Genomic DNA, 17,877 nt, shown 5'->3' with positions numbered 1-17,877 from the left:
AATTCCTACTACTCGGCTAAGTCTTTTGTGGGGTGTTGTATATGCTTTAACAACAAGATCCCAGTTAATGTTCAAAACAAATGTTAACGAAATTCATCAGAATTGTTAAAAAACATTTGTGTGGTAAAGGTTACTATAACATAAATGACTTCTTTATTATTCAACAGATTGGGAATGGAGCGAACGCTCACAAGCTATTAAATAATTAATTTTTGTAACCATATTTTTATCTTACCTTTACCTATCTATTTTTGCTTTACCTTTTGGAATGGGTGGTAGTTTTTGACTTTCAATAAGTGATTATATATACTATTTTGAATAAAAATATTTGAATTTGAATAAGATTCATTTTTAGCCTGACTTATTTGGCAATAAATCAGCTTAGGCATATTATATCTGAGGCGCCATTATACTCTGATGTTTACTTTTAGCTGTAAGCTCTATGAGCAATGTAACAGAGCCTACCTGCCCCACAATTCTACGGTGACAGAAGAATGAAGTACTTATCATCGTGTGTATTATTATCGTGTGGCAGTGACGGTACTCGTGGCACACGGTGACACACGCCGCCTTCGTCTAATCAGTTTATATTTGAAGTTATATAATTTACAGATTTTTTAAAATGTTTGTTTGTGGTAGATAAAAACAAAATCTAAGCAAAGGCCCTTACGTGTGGACGCTACTCACCTATGAGTTGTGGCGGCTACGGCACGGCGCGGATGAAGTAGGTTTCATTGACTACGATCACGGAAGATCACAGAAAAAACTAGTGGAAGTGGCATGTGGGCGTTACCCTGTCACCACTATTGTGTACTAATGTACCTACTCAAGTGAGACATTTGAGTCATTTGATGTCAAGTGAAGCATAATTATCTTAATCATAGCCGCAATAAAAATATGCCCAACGATGGGATTTCCTATCATCGGTAATCATAATTTTCCGATTTAAATACAATTAATATTTTTTATGTGTTGTGCAAACTATACAATTAAAAATGAACCATAACAATACGATGCATGGTTCATTTACCTTCACGTTTAATCGATGTAAGTTATGTTAGAATAATTAATGTAAACACTAAAGTGCATGCATGAACATATCGAAATAAATTTTATCTTTATAAATTGTATTCAAGTATTGCTCTTTTCCATGCATCATGCGATGAGAAAAAGTATTGGCCTATTATTAATTTATCGCTAATATACTTTATCAACCCTGTTTACATAATTTCTAGTTTTCACTAATTTATCGATATGTTTATTCATTTTCGTACAACACTACGTATTTTGATAGAAGTAAAATATATGTTTATCTAAACCCATGCTTTAAATCCTCTATTAAAGATTCTGAAACAGTTAGCTTATTGCCAACATTAAAACACCCAATGTTCTAATAACCATTACACCATCCAAACGAGTGTTGTAATGTTGTACTGAATTTCATAACAACACTCCTATGTTTTTTTCGATCCTTTCATGCGCAAAGAGTTTCAACAGACAGCCTCTGAATTCAGAATTTCAAAAAAGAACATTTTCGTTTACGCGCGTTCCACACCACCAGAACGTCGCGCGCCTTAAAAAAAAAGTAGGTTATTCGAATCCCCGCCATTTTTCTTCGATATTTTTATTGTTTTGTTTACAAAAAATGAGCGATTCATTTTAAACGCTGCAAAAGAACATTATATTCGAGTGAATTTTAATTATTGCACTATACAAAATGTAAATTACTGCTAAAATAAATAATTGTTTCATTAATACTTAGTTTATTTGAATATAATCAGTAATTAATGATATTAGGTTACTACTAGGACTGGTGTTTTAATGTTAGCAGTAAGCTAACTGTTCCAGAATCTTTTAGAGGATTCATATTCTGGGTGTAGATAAAGTCTTGTATGCAACTGTTGATAATTAGGTATTAAAACACTCATGTGATACTATTATCATACTCGGCTTCGCCTCGTGAGATAAATCCACATTCGTGTTTTGATACCCCTTATTACACATCAGTTGCATAAATAACTATTACAGAGTTCCTATTACTTCAAGTTTTACAAAGTACCTTTTGCTATGCGATACTTTATTACGATGTATTTACTTTATCTGTTCTTTGAACATTGGTTAAACTTCGATTTTTAATATAGCTTAAAAATATTTTTACCTGCAATTCTTTTTTAAATATAGTGTCTAAATGTCACACACTACTTCAGAGTTGGATAGTAAAAGTTTTTCATTCCCCGAAGATAAGTGGTAACAGATTTAATGCGGACAAAGTCGCGGGCAGAATAAAGCCATATTATATTATAGCCTATTCATTAGCCAGTCACATTTTCTATTTACACACAAAAATTTTCATTATCGCTGTACAAGCCTTTATGTAGTTTTAATAAAACAAAATCTTAACAACAAAACAACCGACTTCAAAACACTATTTCAAAACAATAGATTTAATATGCACTAAAAAGTACAAAAATAATTGCTTATTTTTATACAATCTAATTAATTAATCTAATTCTAGTTACGATTATTGTTCTTTTTGGAATCGGTGTCCTCCAGCCGCGGCCCCGCTCTCACCGGTCACGTCGCGCGTGCGACTCAAGCACATTCACCTGGCTTGACTGACACCGACTCCAAAAATAATTATTATCGTAGTTAACTAGAATTATATTAATTAATAAGATTTTATAAAAATACGCAATTTTTTTTTAACTTTTAGTGCATATTATATCTATTGTTTTGAGATAGCGTTTTTGAAGTCGGTTGTTTTTTTTTATATTTTGATTTTAATATAAATAAAATAAAATAAATCATATTCCACTACGACAATTACTTGACCATAACGACGTTACAGTAGGTGACTCAAATATCCGGATAACGTTAAAAAGTTTCGGCCGAGTATCGTTAATTTGCTCCTAAGAATTATGAGTTCCGTTACTTTGTCATGGATCCCTCCTTTTTTGAAGTCGATTAATAAAAAGACAAACGGACGGACAAAAATGTCAAAAATTGTAGGAATTGGTGTCAGTTTGTTTATATAAGTAGTATCTACCTATCGAGTACCTAGGTGTAGAAGCCTGAAAAAGTCCTTGTTGTTTTGAAAGAAAAGATCTGAATTGTACATACGTACGTAGGTATACCTATATTATATTTGGTCAACAGTCATTTGAGGCTGTTATAATTTCCTACACGAATATATTTTATCTACCTATAGTAAAATAAAACGTTATCAAAAGATAGTAAAATGATTATTACAATTTGCGTCATTTGTGAAATATATCTGATAATCTTTTAAAATTATTATTTTACTTAATAATAGTATCTACCTATTTGAAATTGATCTTTAGCTTAGCACAATATACTTCAAATATTTCTCGTATTTCTGATGATTGGATAATGATGAATTGATAATAATAAGGAATTGTGATTGCTGTGATGAAGAATATAATGAATTTCTCACATACATTCATATTTTTACCGCCCATGCAACACATGAGAGTTGTTGCGTTAACTTCTTTGAATAAGAAGGATGTTTTGAATGCACACCATTGAAGGAAAGTTCTTTCCATAATCTAGTGATCGCTTAACCGGCTTAGCGCAGCACAACTACAGATCTAAATTTGATTATTTCAATAATTAAATAATTACTTATTTCATTATTTAAATTCTGATAATCGGTAAACATTATCTGTTTAACCCATGCTAACGAAACTGCAAGAAAAAAGCGATTCACTCGATTGTATGAAACGTGCAGTCATTGACAGATGACGGCTATAATCTTGTAAAAAATGTAGGTAGTCGAAATCCACTATGTTTTAAGCAACTGTTCGCTTTCAAACTCAACTGGATTATACTTCGTAGCCAATTACTGTAATTACTACTATTTCAAATTTATGTCAAATCACTGCACGTTTCATACTAAACTAAATTTTAATTTACATCCTTTTTGATTTAACCCACAGAACACTATTACTCTAAGATTTAACGAAACAAAGTTTGAACAACCCAAATACTGAAACTGTTTCCGCAGCTCCTTATTAAGTATGAGAAGAGTGCACTTGAGCGAACATGCAACAACAATAACTTACTGTCATAGACATAATAAAATATAGACTGTCAAGATTGTATATGTAACTATAGTATATGGCTATATTTGTATATATGGTATGTTGTAAGCATACATATTTCATAAAATAGGTAATTGAAAGGTTGGTTAACGTAAAACATTTGAATATTTTTTGACTAAATATGTTGTGGTATCTATTGCAACGTCCGATTAATGACAGCTGGCAGGTAGCGAAACGTCCGATGACGCGATTAAGATTATCCGACGGCGAGCGCGAGATTCATCATTATTAAAAGCGATATAATTACATAACGACTCCACCTATGGCTATATAAAAAATACATTCACGTAGTTAAAAGTATAGAAAATCAACGTGTAAAATCATAAATTATGTTTTTGAACCCAAGTTATATATAAATAAAAGGTTAAAGCTCGAGATTATAGGTAGAAATGTGATAACATTTTCATTATATTAAGTTTTTATGTAAAATATTAGCGCACACATTAATACAACTTGATTATTATTGAAATAGACTATATAACCTATTTTTTGATATTAATATGTCATTACTTCGACTTACGGGATTGTTGCATTAAACTAAAATAAAGCACCCATTCTTAGTATATACCTACAATTTATCTGCGGAATGCACAAGTAAAACGTGAAATACTTGGTTGTCTCAATACATCCAGATTGTTGAATATTATAAACATTATATTTATGATATTTAGTCCCTATTACAAGAAATGATATACTGTTAATTAATTGGATTACAATAAAAATTTGATATTTAAACCAAATCGATAAAGTAGTATCGATCATACTGTTATAACTTGTCGATTTAATGTCGTAAGAAGAATTTTATATGTAATTTGTAGATAAAATCGGAAACTAGATATTATGAGGATTAATTTCATATATAAAACAAATATAATACGTAATTAAAATATTACACTTACATGATAAACAAAACAATAACAAAACACTTGACACTACAAAAATAAACAAATGACAATACCCCCCGCAAACCGATTTTCAATTAATTATTTCTTTTAATTTTTGCTCGGATACTTGATATTTAAAGATAAGCCTATTACAATTACTTACCATAGAGTCTTAAAAATCGTATTTGACAAGCTAATTCACTCATACTACAGATTATAACACAAAATAAATACGCAAGTCGACTGGGCCACTCTGGTTGCCTGGACGTTTGACTGTCTAAAGAAAAAAGCCGCTCTAGTTGCCCGGACGTTTGAGTAGGTATTTGATAAAGAATTCCCATTGACGTTTATTAAACAACTAGATTCACATTCACACAGAGTTTTCGTTTAGGTGTGCTTTGAATACAACGCCACGCAATGACAAAGTTTTTAGTGAAAAACTGTCAAAATAACATCCAAACTTAAAAATGATAGTTGTGGTATATCAGGTAAGGATCTCTTTAAATTAACAAAACTAAATAATTACATTTTAATTGCTAAAACAGAATATATCGCCGATGAAATGTGCGAAAAATATCCGTCTCTTTTGCACATTTCGCACCATAGTCAGCTTCTTATGAGCGTATAGAATAAATGGACTTTGAACATTACTCCCACGAAATAGGGAGTTTATTTGAATGAATGTTTTAATGTTATCTGTTTAAGTTATTGTATGTACGTATATATAACGCCGCTTGGACATTTTTGATGACCTTTTAAGAGGCGATTTAGAGTCTAGTTGTTGTTGTGTCAATGAGTATTCCAAATAGATTGAAAGAATTTGTAGGAATGGGAGGACAGAATCAGACATCTGTAGTGATAGTGTTCACCGCAGACGTCATATTCTTACAACGTCAGAAGAAGGACTTGGCGACCTTAAAGGTTGTACGTGCTTATTTTGAAGATATCTATGTGATATAGACTTGGGAACCTACAGAGGGAAATTTACTACAGAGTGCGATTGTAGGTGGATGAAAGTGTTGCCTTTTACATGGTGTCGTCTGATAGAGACATAGTATTCTATATAATAATTGTAATTTATGTTATAGAAATAATATTTAAAGAACGTTTCTTTAATATCAAGTGAATATCAGTGCAAATTTTCATTTCCTTCCGTTAATGGATTAAAAAGTGAAGGGATACGACGAAAAACAAAGGTTGAAGATGCCTTACATTACGCTCTGAAACAGATGTGGAAGTGGGCAAATATAGCAAGATCTAGAGACAATAGATGGACCTCAGAGGCAACTATGTGGGAAGGGCCAATAGAAAAAGGAGAAAAGGACGTCCTAGGAAAAGGTGGATAGAAGACATTCAAGCGACAGCAGGATACTTATGGAAAAAGATAGCAATGGACAGAGAGGCATGGAACAAGCTGGAGGAGGCCTATACCCAAGAAGGGGTTCCAAACAATAATGATGAAGACAGTACATAACAACAGTCATTAATACAAATAAAAATTATATTTTTTCTTATCTATGGAAATAATTGTAACAATAAGTAATATTTATTATAATGTATGTAATCATAGACATAACTGTGATATAACTTAGACTGTAAGGATGTTATTTAATAATAGATTGGAAATAATTCGGTTTATTTATTGTTATTATTATAATGGAAAAAGTTATGGGCCAAGTGGCCCTGGTGAACACAATATAAGAAAAATTCAAATTCCCAAAACATTACATCAACAGTTTTATAAACAGTAAAATTTCATTCAGTACATAAAAATAGTGTTTAACAATGTTGAGCAATCCTAAGTCCTCATGGTCGTAAATCTTACGGATCAAGAAAATCAATTAATGTGGAGATGTGATAAATAATAATACCGAGTATATCACTTCTATATTATATAGTTCGAACTTTCACTGATGTTCTTAGCGCTGCGCCGCGCCGTCTGGAAAGGTACCTATATCATGTGTATAATATAAGCACTCTCATTACGAGAACAGTACATATGAATTGCATATCTCAAGTCTGAGCTAATGAAAGCTGAACTCACCGTAAGCCATACAAGTTCACCGGCTTGCCTCGATATTGTGATCATTGTAACAAAAGACATACTAAAGTCTCGCTCACTTATCTCATAGAATACTGGAAGTGACCACGTTACATTACTATGCTTAACGTATATACTTACAAAAATGAACAGATACGATATAAACATTCGTTCCCTCTTTCCAAGTTCAAAGGTAGCATTCCAAAAGATTCCACTTTCAAAATATTATTTAAAAGATAAATGCGAGTTAAAATTTCAATCATGAAATATTGTTATAGTTTCATCTTTTATTTATATTAAATACAGTGATGTTTTTAGTTAATATCTATTATATCTATCAGAGGTAGCCAATTTCTGTGTCTCACGAGTCGGTATCATCATAATATTTATATCATTTTAAATTATCACAGGAATTTACGCTGCACCGGTCAGCTTGTAATACACTACGACCTATACATATAATATTGTTGCTGTTAGGTACGGCTTTCACCTGCAACCAAAATAAGATGTACTATGCAAATGTTTCATTTTGTAAGGTAAATATAGGATCCTTTTTTACAAAATCAGATCACACGAGTCATAGGAGTTCTGCTAAACCTTTCTTATGCTCGGCTTTGACAGATTTATAAATTAACGAACAAGTCAATAAAGATGAGTTATGATTAGATAGATGATAAACTAGGCGAGTTATTGACTTTAATCCCAATTTTCAGAGTTTAAATCTAGTCTGTTATTGATATTTTTACTATTAAATATTTATCAGTTTTGATACTACCAAATTGGACTCGTGGATCACAAAGTTTTCTTCATACTTTTCTTTTAACTTCCAAGGGAGTAAGTCTGGTAACTTGACTTGGTTGAGGTGGTACTCATACTAAGTTTTTTCATCCGTCGAAAACATAAAATAGTGAAGCCTTAAAGCCAGAAAAATTCCTTGTTATATTTCACTCGCCTCTCCACACATGCCCTTTTTCTTCCGCTCCATAGCTCTCTTCAACTGTTGTTCGTTAAGGCTGTCCACGTATGTTAATTAATTGTACCTACTTCTCTATTTCGCGCGTTCAGTGAGTAGTAACAATCTTCTAGACGCATCTTTAGATCTCTGGTATTGTTGATATAAACGGGTGGTTGGATTTACTTGATTTACTGTTTTCTTTTGTATTCGAAGAAAGGAACCACCATTTATTCTTTTTAACAATAGTGACATTAAAGATAGATCATATGTATCAGAGTGCCATTGGGGCAGTAAAGTCCTCGAATGGCGACCACGTATCGGAAGACGCAGTGTTGTAAGGCCCCCCACAACATGGACTGACGATCTGGTTAAGATCGCCGGAATACATTGGATGAGGGCAGCGCAGGACCGATCGTCGTGGAAATCTTTGGGGGAGGCCTTTGTCCAGCAGTGGACGTCTTCCGACGACGATGATGATGATGATGAATATGTATCAGAAGATAAAGTAAAAAATATTAAAATTTGTAGGAGTATCTAGTATACTTATATCCACGTGAAGGATATTGTTTGCGTGGCTACAAGACACAAGCACAGTTCGCTACTGCCGGCTAATCCCGGCTGCCGACCTCTACCTTGCACTGGCATACACGACCCACCGCCTACGACTCGCAGTTAAAATAATACTTAACTATGTATAATAATAATATTGTCCCGACCTCGGAGACTTCCTTTGTGAAACTTCTGCATACAACTTAATCTGAAGCCAAAACAACAATAATCTAGCGTCGGCTGACTTTATTTTTACTACTAATGTTATGGTGACTCACAAGATATAGAACTGAACTCACAAACATTTGTATTCTAAATATTGAAGTAAAACTTTTTTAGGCGCGACTTGGGGGTAACTTACAATTTTATTCTGACGGAAGTAACGCTCAGTACAAAAGTCAATTGAAAGAATTTTTTAAGCCGTTATAATTTAATGGTTTTAAAAAATATTTCAAATTGCTCACTAATATTTTTTAAGAATCTCCAAGTGTTTTTATTTTTTTATTTATTACTACTATTGCAATAAGTAATAATTAGTTAATAAATATATAAGTTTTTAGAAATTTTCATTCTTTCATTTTCATTTTCATTTTCATTATCTTATTATTATTTTCATTATCATTCTTTGTAAAATATATAAAATCTCACTTGTTAAAAAAATATTAATTATATTATATATTAATTAAGGCATTTTTTTATTTTAGGTTGAGAAAATGCCAACTTTGCTAAAAGATGAAGTTATATCGTCAGCTTTTCCGAGAAAAAAAAAAGCAAAAAATCTAACAATGCTCCGTTCTTTAGTAATACTCACTGTGCTTGGTTGGTAACACGGTTTTATTTAATGTAATATTTTAATGCTTCTGTCAATTATACCTAAAGTTAATTATTATTAAGTTTTACTTCAATCGCGCGTAAAGATTACACGCACACACTTTTTTATCAAACTATACCATCTGAATTTATAGCATAGTTAGTGTTATACCCAGTACATGCACATTTTACCAGTGGGAGGCTCCTTTGCACAGGATGCCGGCTCGATAATGGGTACCACAACGGTGCCTTTTTCTGCCGTGAAGGGCACCGTAGCTGGTGAAATTACTGGGCAAATGAGACCTAATGTCTTATGTCTCAGGGTAGCGAGCGCAATTGTAGTGCCGCTCATAATTTTTGTGTTGTAATGGGCAGGGCGTATCAATTACTATCAACTGAACGTTCTGCTCGTCTCGTCCCTTATTTTCATAAAAAAAACATTAATCCACATTACTGCATTTAAGTAGTAAGCATTGCCAACACTATCATAAGGCTTTCATTTAGACTACCTATATATAAGAGATACTTCATTACATCTCACGGGGCTTAAAAAACATTTCTACCCAACAGATTATATTTAAACCAGTTTTCGATTTGCCGACATGCGGCGGATTATATGACAAAAATTCTAGTAATAAGACCGAAGAATATGAGGAGACTTAATTGAGACATATAAAATATTGACGGAGTATTATAATGTCCCTAGGATAAGCCGTATCTTTATTATAAACTAAAACAAGCATTGCAGGGGACACTCGTTAAAACTATCATGCAATCTGAGTACAAGCAATCCCAGATATCACTTTCTGGCAAATCAAGTAGTGGAATAGACTTCCACACACAGTAATAAGTGCACCCTCAGTGGACTCCTATTAAAATAGACTGGATAAGTGCAGTGATATACACGCATCAGCACCAAGTACTGCTAGTGTATTCAATAATAATAATAATAAAGTCCTAGCCACTGTTAAGGCTTTATCTATAAATAAATGTCTTATTAAATACAATGCTTTGATGTGAGTCTTGTACAACTCCATAGCGAATAATTAAAAAATAATACCAGAATAACAATGTTTGATTTGGAAGCGATGGTTGTGCTGTGACATCAAAAGATAGGCAAAATATTTGGAACCATAAATGTATTTTGTCTTTTAAATCTTTTAAGTCTTTTAATTCAATTCTAACGCTTACAGACCCATTTCTTATTATCTATCAACCATATCCGTCTTAAGGCCATAGTAAATGCAATGCATAATGTTCTAGCTGGTCCGACAGACAGCTTAAAAGGTGAGGATTATTCTAGAACTCGTCAAACAACTTTGGAACGGGATAGAAACTGTTAAGAGGTTTTTCGAAATTTTTGTTGTTATGAAAACTTGAGGCAACAGAACTGTCCACTGCAGCCCACCATAAAAGATTAACGTTGAATGTTTTTGTGGGGAAGTATGGGATTGGTCCTTGCTCGAAATCGTCTCGCGATCTTTTGTGTACCTTCACGTACTTACGATTTCTCGTCTCAGTCTACGGGTTCAGTCTCCTGTCTCTGTCATGACCTGGACCGTTTTAGTAGTTAAATGTAACAGCAAAATTAACCTGATCGGGGTGCTTTGATGTTAGGTAGTTCCGGTTGGAGTTGTACTTTAACGGTGCAGATAAAATTTTCAAACCAGTGGGAGGCTCCTTTGCACAGGATGCCGGCTAGGTTATGGGTACCACAACGGCGCCTATTTCTGCCGTGAAGCAGTAATGTGTAAACATTACTGTGTTTTGGTCTGAAGGGCGCCGTAGCTAGTGAAATTACTGGGCAAATGAGACTTCACATATTATGTCTCAAGGTGACGAGCGCAATTGTTGTGCCGTTCAGAATTATTGGATTTTTCAAGAATCCTGATCGGCGCTACATTCTAATCGGCAGGGCATATCAATTTCCATCAGCTTAACGACATGCTCGTCTCGTCCCTTTTTTCATAAAAAAAAACATTAGAAGCATGTAAATTTTCAAAGAAAGTCTGACGGAATAGAAGATTGCTACAACCATAATATTTTGCGCCTCGTTTAGCGCGTAATTTCGCAAAACAAAGAAGTGTAAATGAAAAGGAACCGCGAGGAACAAATGATCGCCTGCGGGCGGGAGGCGCTCGACTAGCGAGTGATGTATTGCCGGGCCGGCGGGCCGACGTGGGATGTGTAGCGCCGGCTTGAGACCTCACCTGCCTTGTGCTAGATAAAATATAACATAAAACGTTTTGAAGCCAAACAGAAACAGAACATTACAATCTAAGGTAAATAATTAACGCCTGTAATGAGATGCATGCAATTAATTGTAGCTGTGTTTATTGTCTCAAGTCACCATTTTTTAATGAAATTTATTGATGAGACGAGCAGGACGTTCAGTTGATTTTATTTAATACGCCCTGCCCATTACAATGCAGTGCTGCACAGGATTCTTGAAAAACACAAAAATTCTGAGCGGCAATACAATAGCGCTCGTCACCTCGAGAGATAAGATGTTAAGTTTATTTTGCCCAGTAATTTTACTAGCTACGGCGTCCTTCAGACCGAAACACAATAATGCTTACACATTACTGCTTCACGGCAGGAATAGTCGCCATGTGTGTGTATCCATAATCTAGCCGGCATCCTGTGCAAAAGAGCCTCCTACTGGTAAAATGTGCATGTACTGGGTGTAATTCATTGCTGAGATACTGATCAACAGACGGACGGACAACAGAGCCTAGTCTAGTCAACAGTTCTAGTCTAGTCCTATAACTGGTTCTCACCAAAAACCCGTTACGTTAGCAGTTTCTGAGTACCAACATTAGTAATAAATTATTTAATACTTTACATTTATACGAACTACATACATCTCTCTTATCATTAATACATGAAAACAGACCAAGACACATACAACAGCTTGTTCATATTATATAAGTTTGTTTATAGCAGTTGCAATATTTGAGCTGCAGTAGCCGTAACTATTAGCATAGTTAATGTAATTTGGACACGTAAATAAACATCAGATAAAGAGATATTCGTCATAGAGTAGTAAAATATAGATTCAAGCATTTGTCTGAATTTGCAAAGTGCTTGTGACCCTTTCATAATATTCTGACATGCAAGTGATTTTTTTTCACTCTCTTGAAAGATTGACCTAAAGCTGCTTTACTAATAAATGGTTGTGCATAGTTATCGAACACGTCTGCGTACCGTAAGTCATTGGTTGAAAACCTTCGTCTTCAGACACTGTGGTATTCAAATTCAAATGTTAAACAGTATGAAATGTATGTAAGAAAATTGTCTAGGTTGTAGGCGTATATGGATATATCCGGAGCAGTGTAAGACTATCAATTTCTTTAGTACGATGTGCAAATTTCAGCTTATTTTGTGCATCGGCACGGTACTGTTACTTAATATATTCACTTAAACGACGACAATATACCAGAATCTAGTGATCACCGACAGGACGGTGAATGAAATATAATATATTTCCCGTTCTTAACACTAAAAAGACAACGATATTTTGTAATGTGCACTAAAAATAAGCGTCACTTCGACGTCTAAATGTTTGTGTGCGCAGACGCTATACCTAACTTGTATATCATATGCTTATGAACGTGATTGTTAGCATCAATTTATGCATCATTTTTATCATCAAAATCTTAAATTAACTAAACACAGCTCATAAAGATGACTGACTCTAAAAAACTTAAACACGATGAAAACATCATCAGCCTTATTATGTATAAAAAAAACTTTTTTAAATAAATTTTTTATAATTTTTATAAAATGAAAAAACTAAACTAATAATTTATTTAATATTTAATTAGTCAGCAATGTAGGCACTTGCTTACTTTTCTCCATTCACGAGATCGTCAAGCTATTGCTTAATTTTTACATATAACTTCTTCATCCTAGTGGTCTCTCGTACTTCAACAAAACTGCCCCTCGTATTCTGGAGAGGGCACAGTACCGCGCATGTCACAGGACAAACAGGGCAGCAACACCACGGCACCCCGCTCTACGCTTAATGTGGACTTTTGTAATATCAGGGGAATTCACTCCAATTAAAACGCCGTCCACTGCCACCTTGAGACGGCGCAGCCGGCCTTGTGTTTCCTTACGGAGACGCAGATATCTGGACCTAGAGATACATCGTATTTAACGTACCCCGGGTACAAAATTGAGTATAATTTTTTGCCTCATACCGGGTAAGTGTGTACGTTAAGGAGGATATCTGCTGTCGCCGTCTCGGCAATTTTGACGTTAGGGTACGTGTATCTACAAGTCCCAAAGTGGTAACGCAGAAACGGATCACCTCATGGGCTGCGTTCAAGCGGCATTTGGTGACGTGCTTGCAAAGATCCCCTCCGCTGAAATCGTAGCCTTGGGTGATTTCAACGGGCACAATGCCGAATGCCTTGGATCATGTACCACAGACTACGCAGGGCGATCTGTGCATAATTTTGCATTGGCGTATGGTCTGTTCCAATTGGTTGAGTCGCCAACGCGGCTGCCGGATGTGGATAGCCACGATAGTGGATATGCCGTCCTTATTAGATTATGGGTATCACAACGGCGCCTACTTCTGCCGAGAAGCAGTAATGTGTAAACATTATTGTGTTTCGGTCTGAAGGGCGCCGTAGAGCAAATGAGACTTAACATCTTATGTCTGAAGGTGACGAGCGCAATTGTAGTACCACTCAGAATTGTTGTGTTTTTCAAGAATCCTGAGCACTGCATTGTAATGGGTAGGGCGTATCAATTACCATCAGCTGAACGTCCTGCTCGTCTCGTCCCTTTTTTTCATAAAAAAATATTTTAGTATCCATAACGCTTACTTGTAGTGGGGTGCTCAATTCACAGTCTTCGACATCTATTTGAACACTATCTATAAAATATTTTCTTCGGATTTACTTTTCGAACCCAGCCATTCTTCATGACCTCGTTCGTATAGTCATTTATTCTATTATTATTTAGATTTCTGCATCTGTGACACGTATTTGCGACGCCATTGTGTGGTTTCATGTCACATGGCCGTTATGAAAATGCTTATAACAAGGTGCATTTTATATCGGTAAAGACAACACAATCTATAATTACTATAGTTACATAAAGTCATACTAAAGATAAGTCATTTCAACGTACAGTAGGTATATATTGATGAAAGTATTGCACTTAACTTAGCAACACGAGTGTCCCTTGCAAGCTCCTTGGATGAACTCAGTTGGCAGGAACGGCCAGTGCCATGGCGCGAAATAGAAACTACCGAGTACTATCGATTTTATTAAATCGATTATGTCGACCCGACGTAGGCTATCTAGGGTTAAATATATAGAAACTCTGACGCAGATGCCACAGTAAGTAGAATAACATATTAAGAACTCACTCACAACCTCCGTCAAAACAAAGAAACAAGCTCTCTTTGAAATTAAAAATCTTTTTTAAATTAATATTCAAGAAATTACTCTGTGATTCATTCAATCTGTTTCCCTGCATTGCAGACATATAACAATGATAAGTGATGAACGTCACCATCTCATCAGATCTTCAGATAACGTTATCTTAATTCATTTTTATACTATAAAAGCCTCAACAAAATTTCAGACTCATATAATTAACTTTTTCTCAATCACGTTATATACAAACTTCATAATGGTCTCCGACTTTAGAAAGAAGAAACTTCTCCATGTCTTCACATCATTCTTCGACCGGAATGGAAGTGGTTCCATCGACAAAAAAGACTTTGAATTGGCGATTGAAAACATTTCTAAGCTCCGTGGCTGGTCTTCAGGAGATGCTAAATACGTTGAAACTCAATCGGCATTGTTGAAGATTTGGGAAGCTTTGCAAAGTAGAGCAGATTCCGACAAAGATGGAGAAATTTCAGTCGATGAATGGATCTCAATGTGGGATGAATTCGCTAAAAATCCATCAGCTCCCCTCGAGTGGCAAAACTTGTACAGCAAGTTCATTTTCAACCTTGAAGATGCAAGTGGTGATGGGGTAATTGATGGTGAAGAGTTCTCCTCTGTCTACGAGTCTTTTGGTTTAAGTAAGAGTGATGCGCTTGTGGCATTTAAGAAGATGTCAAAGGGCAAGGGTCAGGTGTCTTGGTCGGAGTTTCAGGAGCTGTGGAAGGAATACTTCACCACTGAAGATGTAGCCGCACCTGGTAACTTTATTTTTGGAAAAACCAGTTTTTAGTGTTTCTGATTTTGTAAAGAAATTGGGGATTTGAAAAGATCTGTGAATTAATGTTTGAAAATATGTAATAATTTATAAATATGTAAAGTACGATATTTATTTAGGATTAAATATAAATGTGTTTAATTAATCGTTTTTCTTCTAATAGAAATTTAATTCCACAATAATTACGGTATTATCTTCGAATAGTAATCGCATAAAATTACCGCATTATTTCAAAAAGACTGACTGACTCTCCTGCGTAAAAAGGGCTTTTTGGTGTGGAATATGTGTCTCATATCAAAAAGTTCTCATTGTAAGACAAGCAAACTAAAATGCATTGCGGAGATTAAAAACAGACGTCACTCAGCAGTATATGAACACATATCAGACCGTATATACTACTATATCCGCATTAACCAACGAAAAATTTTGGCAAAAGAGATAATTTTTTTTTCAAAGAATGGAACATGAAGCCATTTAAATAAAAAAAACACACAATTTCAACACACTGAAACACACTTTTTACCTTATATGGTCATAAAAACAGCTGTTGACTTAAGGAAGTAAATTCAACGTATCAACTTATCTATAATTTCAATCAAGCAAATAGCGTTGTCGTGGCGGAGTGGTATAACATCGTGAATGCAAAGCAACAAGACCTGAGAACGATCTCCACCATCAACTTTAACTTTTGACGAACATCTTCAATTTTCAACACCAAATATGGATAAATCACTATCAGATAGGGATATTAACTTGATGGGAAAAGTCAACAAGACACCACCTAATTATGACTTGAATCGCAACAGAACTAGGGATAAAATGGATGACTCTATCAGTAATCAGCTGGATGAATTGAAGCGAGAAATGCAACAAATGCTGAATACCTTTACAAAACAGCACGGTAGAGAGGTTCAGCAGATAAATATAACCCTTAAAGAAATTAAACAGTCCAACGTCAGCATAGAAAACTCTATTGCATTTTTGACTGGGCAGAACAAAGAGCTCCATAAGAAAATTAATCTATTAGAGAGGGAAGCCAAAGAAGACAAAAACTGTATTTCTATGCTTGAGACAAAAATTGAGGAAATCCAGATAGGAAACCGCAAATCGAATTTCATCGTAAAGAATGTACCCAGGCGAAGCAATGAACTTAAGGATGACCTCATCGAAATGATAATGTGTCTCACCCGCAACTTGGACTGCAACATTTCCAAATCTGATATATAGGATATATATAGATCACATACTAAGAGCAACGAACAACGTAACGCACCTATAATAGTGGAAACCAGTTCGACCATGTTGAAGGTGGAAGTCCTGAAATTGGGTAAGGCATACAACATAAAGCATAAGTACAAACTATCCTGCAAACAACTGGGTATTAAAACCAATGAGGATACTCCCATTTTCCTCTCTGAACATTTAACCCCTAGGGGGTCCCGTCTACATTTCCTCGCCCGAGACCTAACCCGATCTGGACTTTACAAATATTGCTGGACAGCCTATGGTAAAGTGTATGTCAGAAAGGACGACCAATCTCCATTTATTATGATTAGAAATGAAGACCAAGTACATCAACTGAAACTGCAAAAGTGACTAGAATTAGCAATTATTTCTGTAGTTACACGTTTGTATTATTTACATCTTAAAACAAAAAACCTACAATTTCATTGCATGTTAATGACAATTGATTTTATAAAAAATATTTTTCTTTGTTATATAATCTTCACTAAAGTTTTAAAAAGTTACCCAATGAAAGTTTATGCAAACAATCTTCTGGATAGCAATACATTTATTCCCATTCACAGTCTTAACAACTTACTCTCTCAAACGCACACTTACATTCCACACAAACAGCTCATACTAACCACTTTTATACTAAATACATGTCTTCCCCGAATCTTCACTAGTCTCACTCACAGCGTCACTACACTTCATTCCAATAGCACTGTTTACCCCCAACCATATAATATACGCTTAATCATATACAAACTATCGACAATATCATACTGTTACAAAAAGATTAAGTACTTTCACGAATTCTACGTTCTGATACATTGTTTCTGTGAGCCCTCACTGTACTCAAGAAAGGTTACATTATCTACAATTGAACCTAACGACAACATTTCTGTTTTGTTCCTCCACCTGCGACTAAATACCATTTTGGCGAGTATTATATGGATACCTTGTGTTTTCACCTCGGGAACTATACCAATTAAAATTCGCGGCAGCTTGTGACTTTTTATCCGACCTTACTAACATCACTTTCTGTGATGCTATTCAATTCAATGCCGAAGCATGTTCTGAGTTATTACCAATATCGGGTTC

At 34.8% G+C, this 17,877-nt stretch overlaps 1 protein-coding gene across 1 annotated transcript; it reads left to right on the top strand.

Annotated features, from left to right (window-relative positions):
* The first annotated feature begins 14,966 nt into the window (after window positions 1-14,966).
* On the top strand, window positions 14,967-15,690 carry LOC126973830 (calexcitin-2-like). Its single transcript, XM_050821174.1, has one exon. The coding sequence runs from the start codon at window positions 15,013-15,015 to the stop codon at window positions 15,562-15,564; it is 552 nt and encodes a 183-aa protein (XP_050677131.1). The 5' UTR covers window positions 14,967-15,012; the 3' UTR covers window positions 15,565-15,690.
* Window positions 15,691-17,877: the final 2,187 nt, after the last annotated feature.

This window comes from Leptidea sinapis, chromosome 30 (assembly GCF_905404315.1).
Source record: "Leptidea sinapis chromosome 30, ilLepSina1.1, whole genome shotgun sequence".
Taxonomy (NCBI): Eukaryota; Metazoa; Arthropoda; class Insecta; order Lepidoptera; family Pieridae; genus Leptidea; species Leptidea sinapis.
The sequence above is the reverse complement of the archived record's forward strand: the minus strand, read 5'-3'. Positions and strand labels throughout refer to the sequence as shown.

Coding starts and splice junctions, on each gene's coding strand:
- LOC126973830 (XM_050821174.1), top strand. CDS start 15,013: ATGGTCTCCGACTTTAGAAAGAAGAAACTTCTCCATGTCTTCACATCA.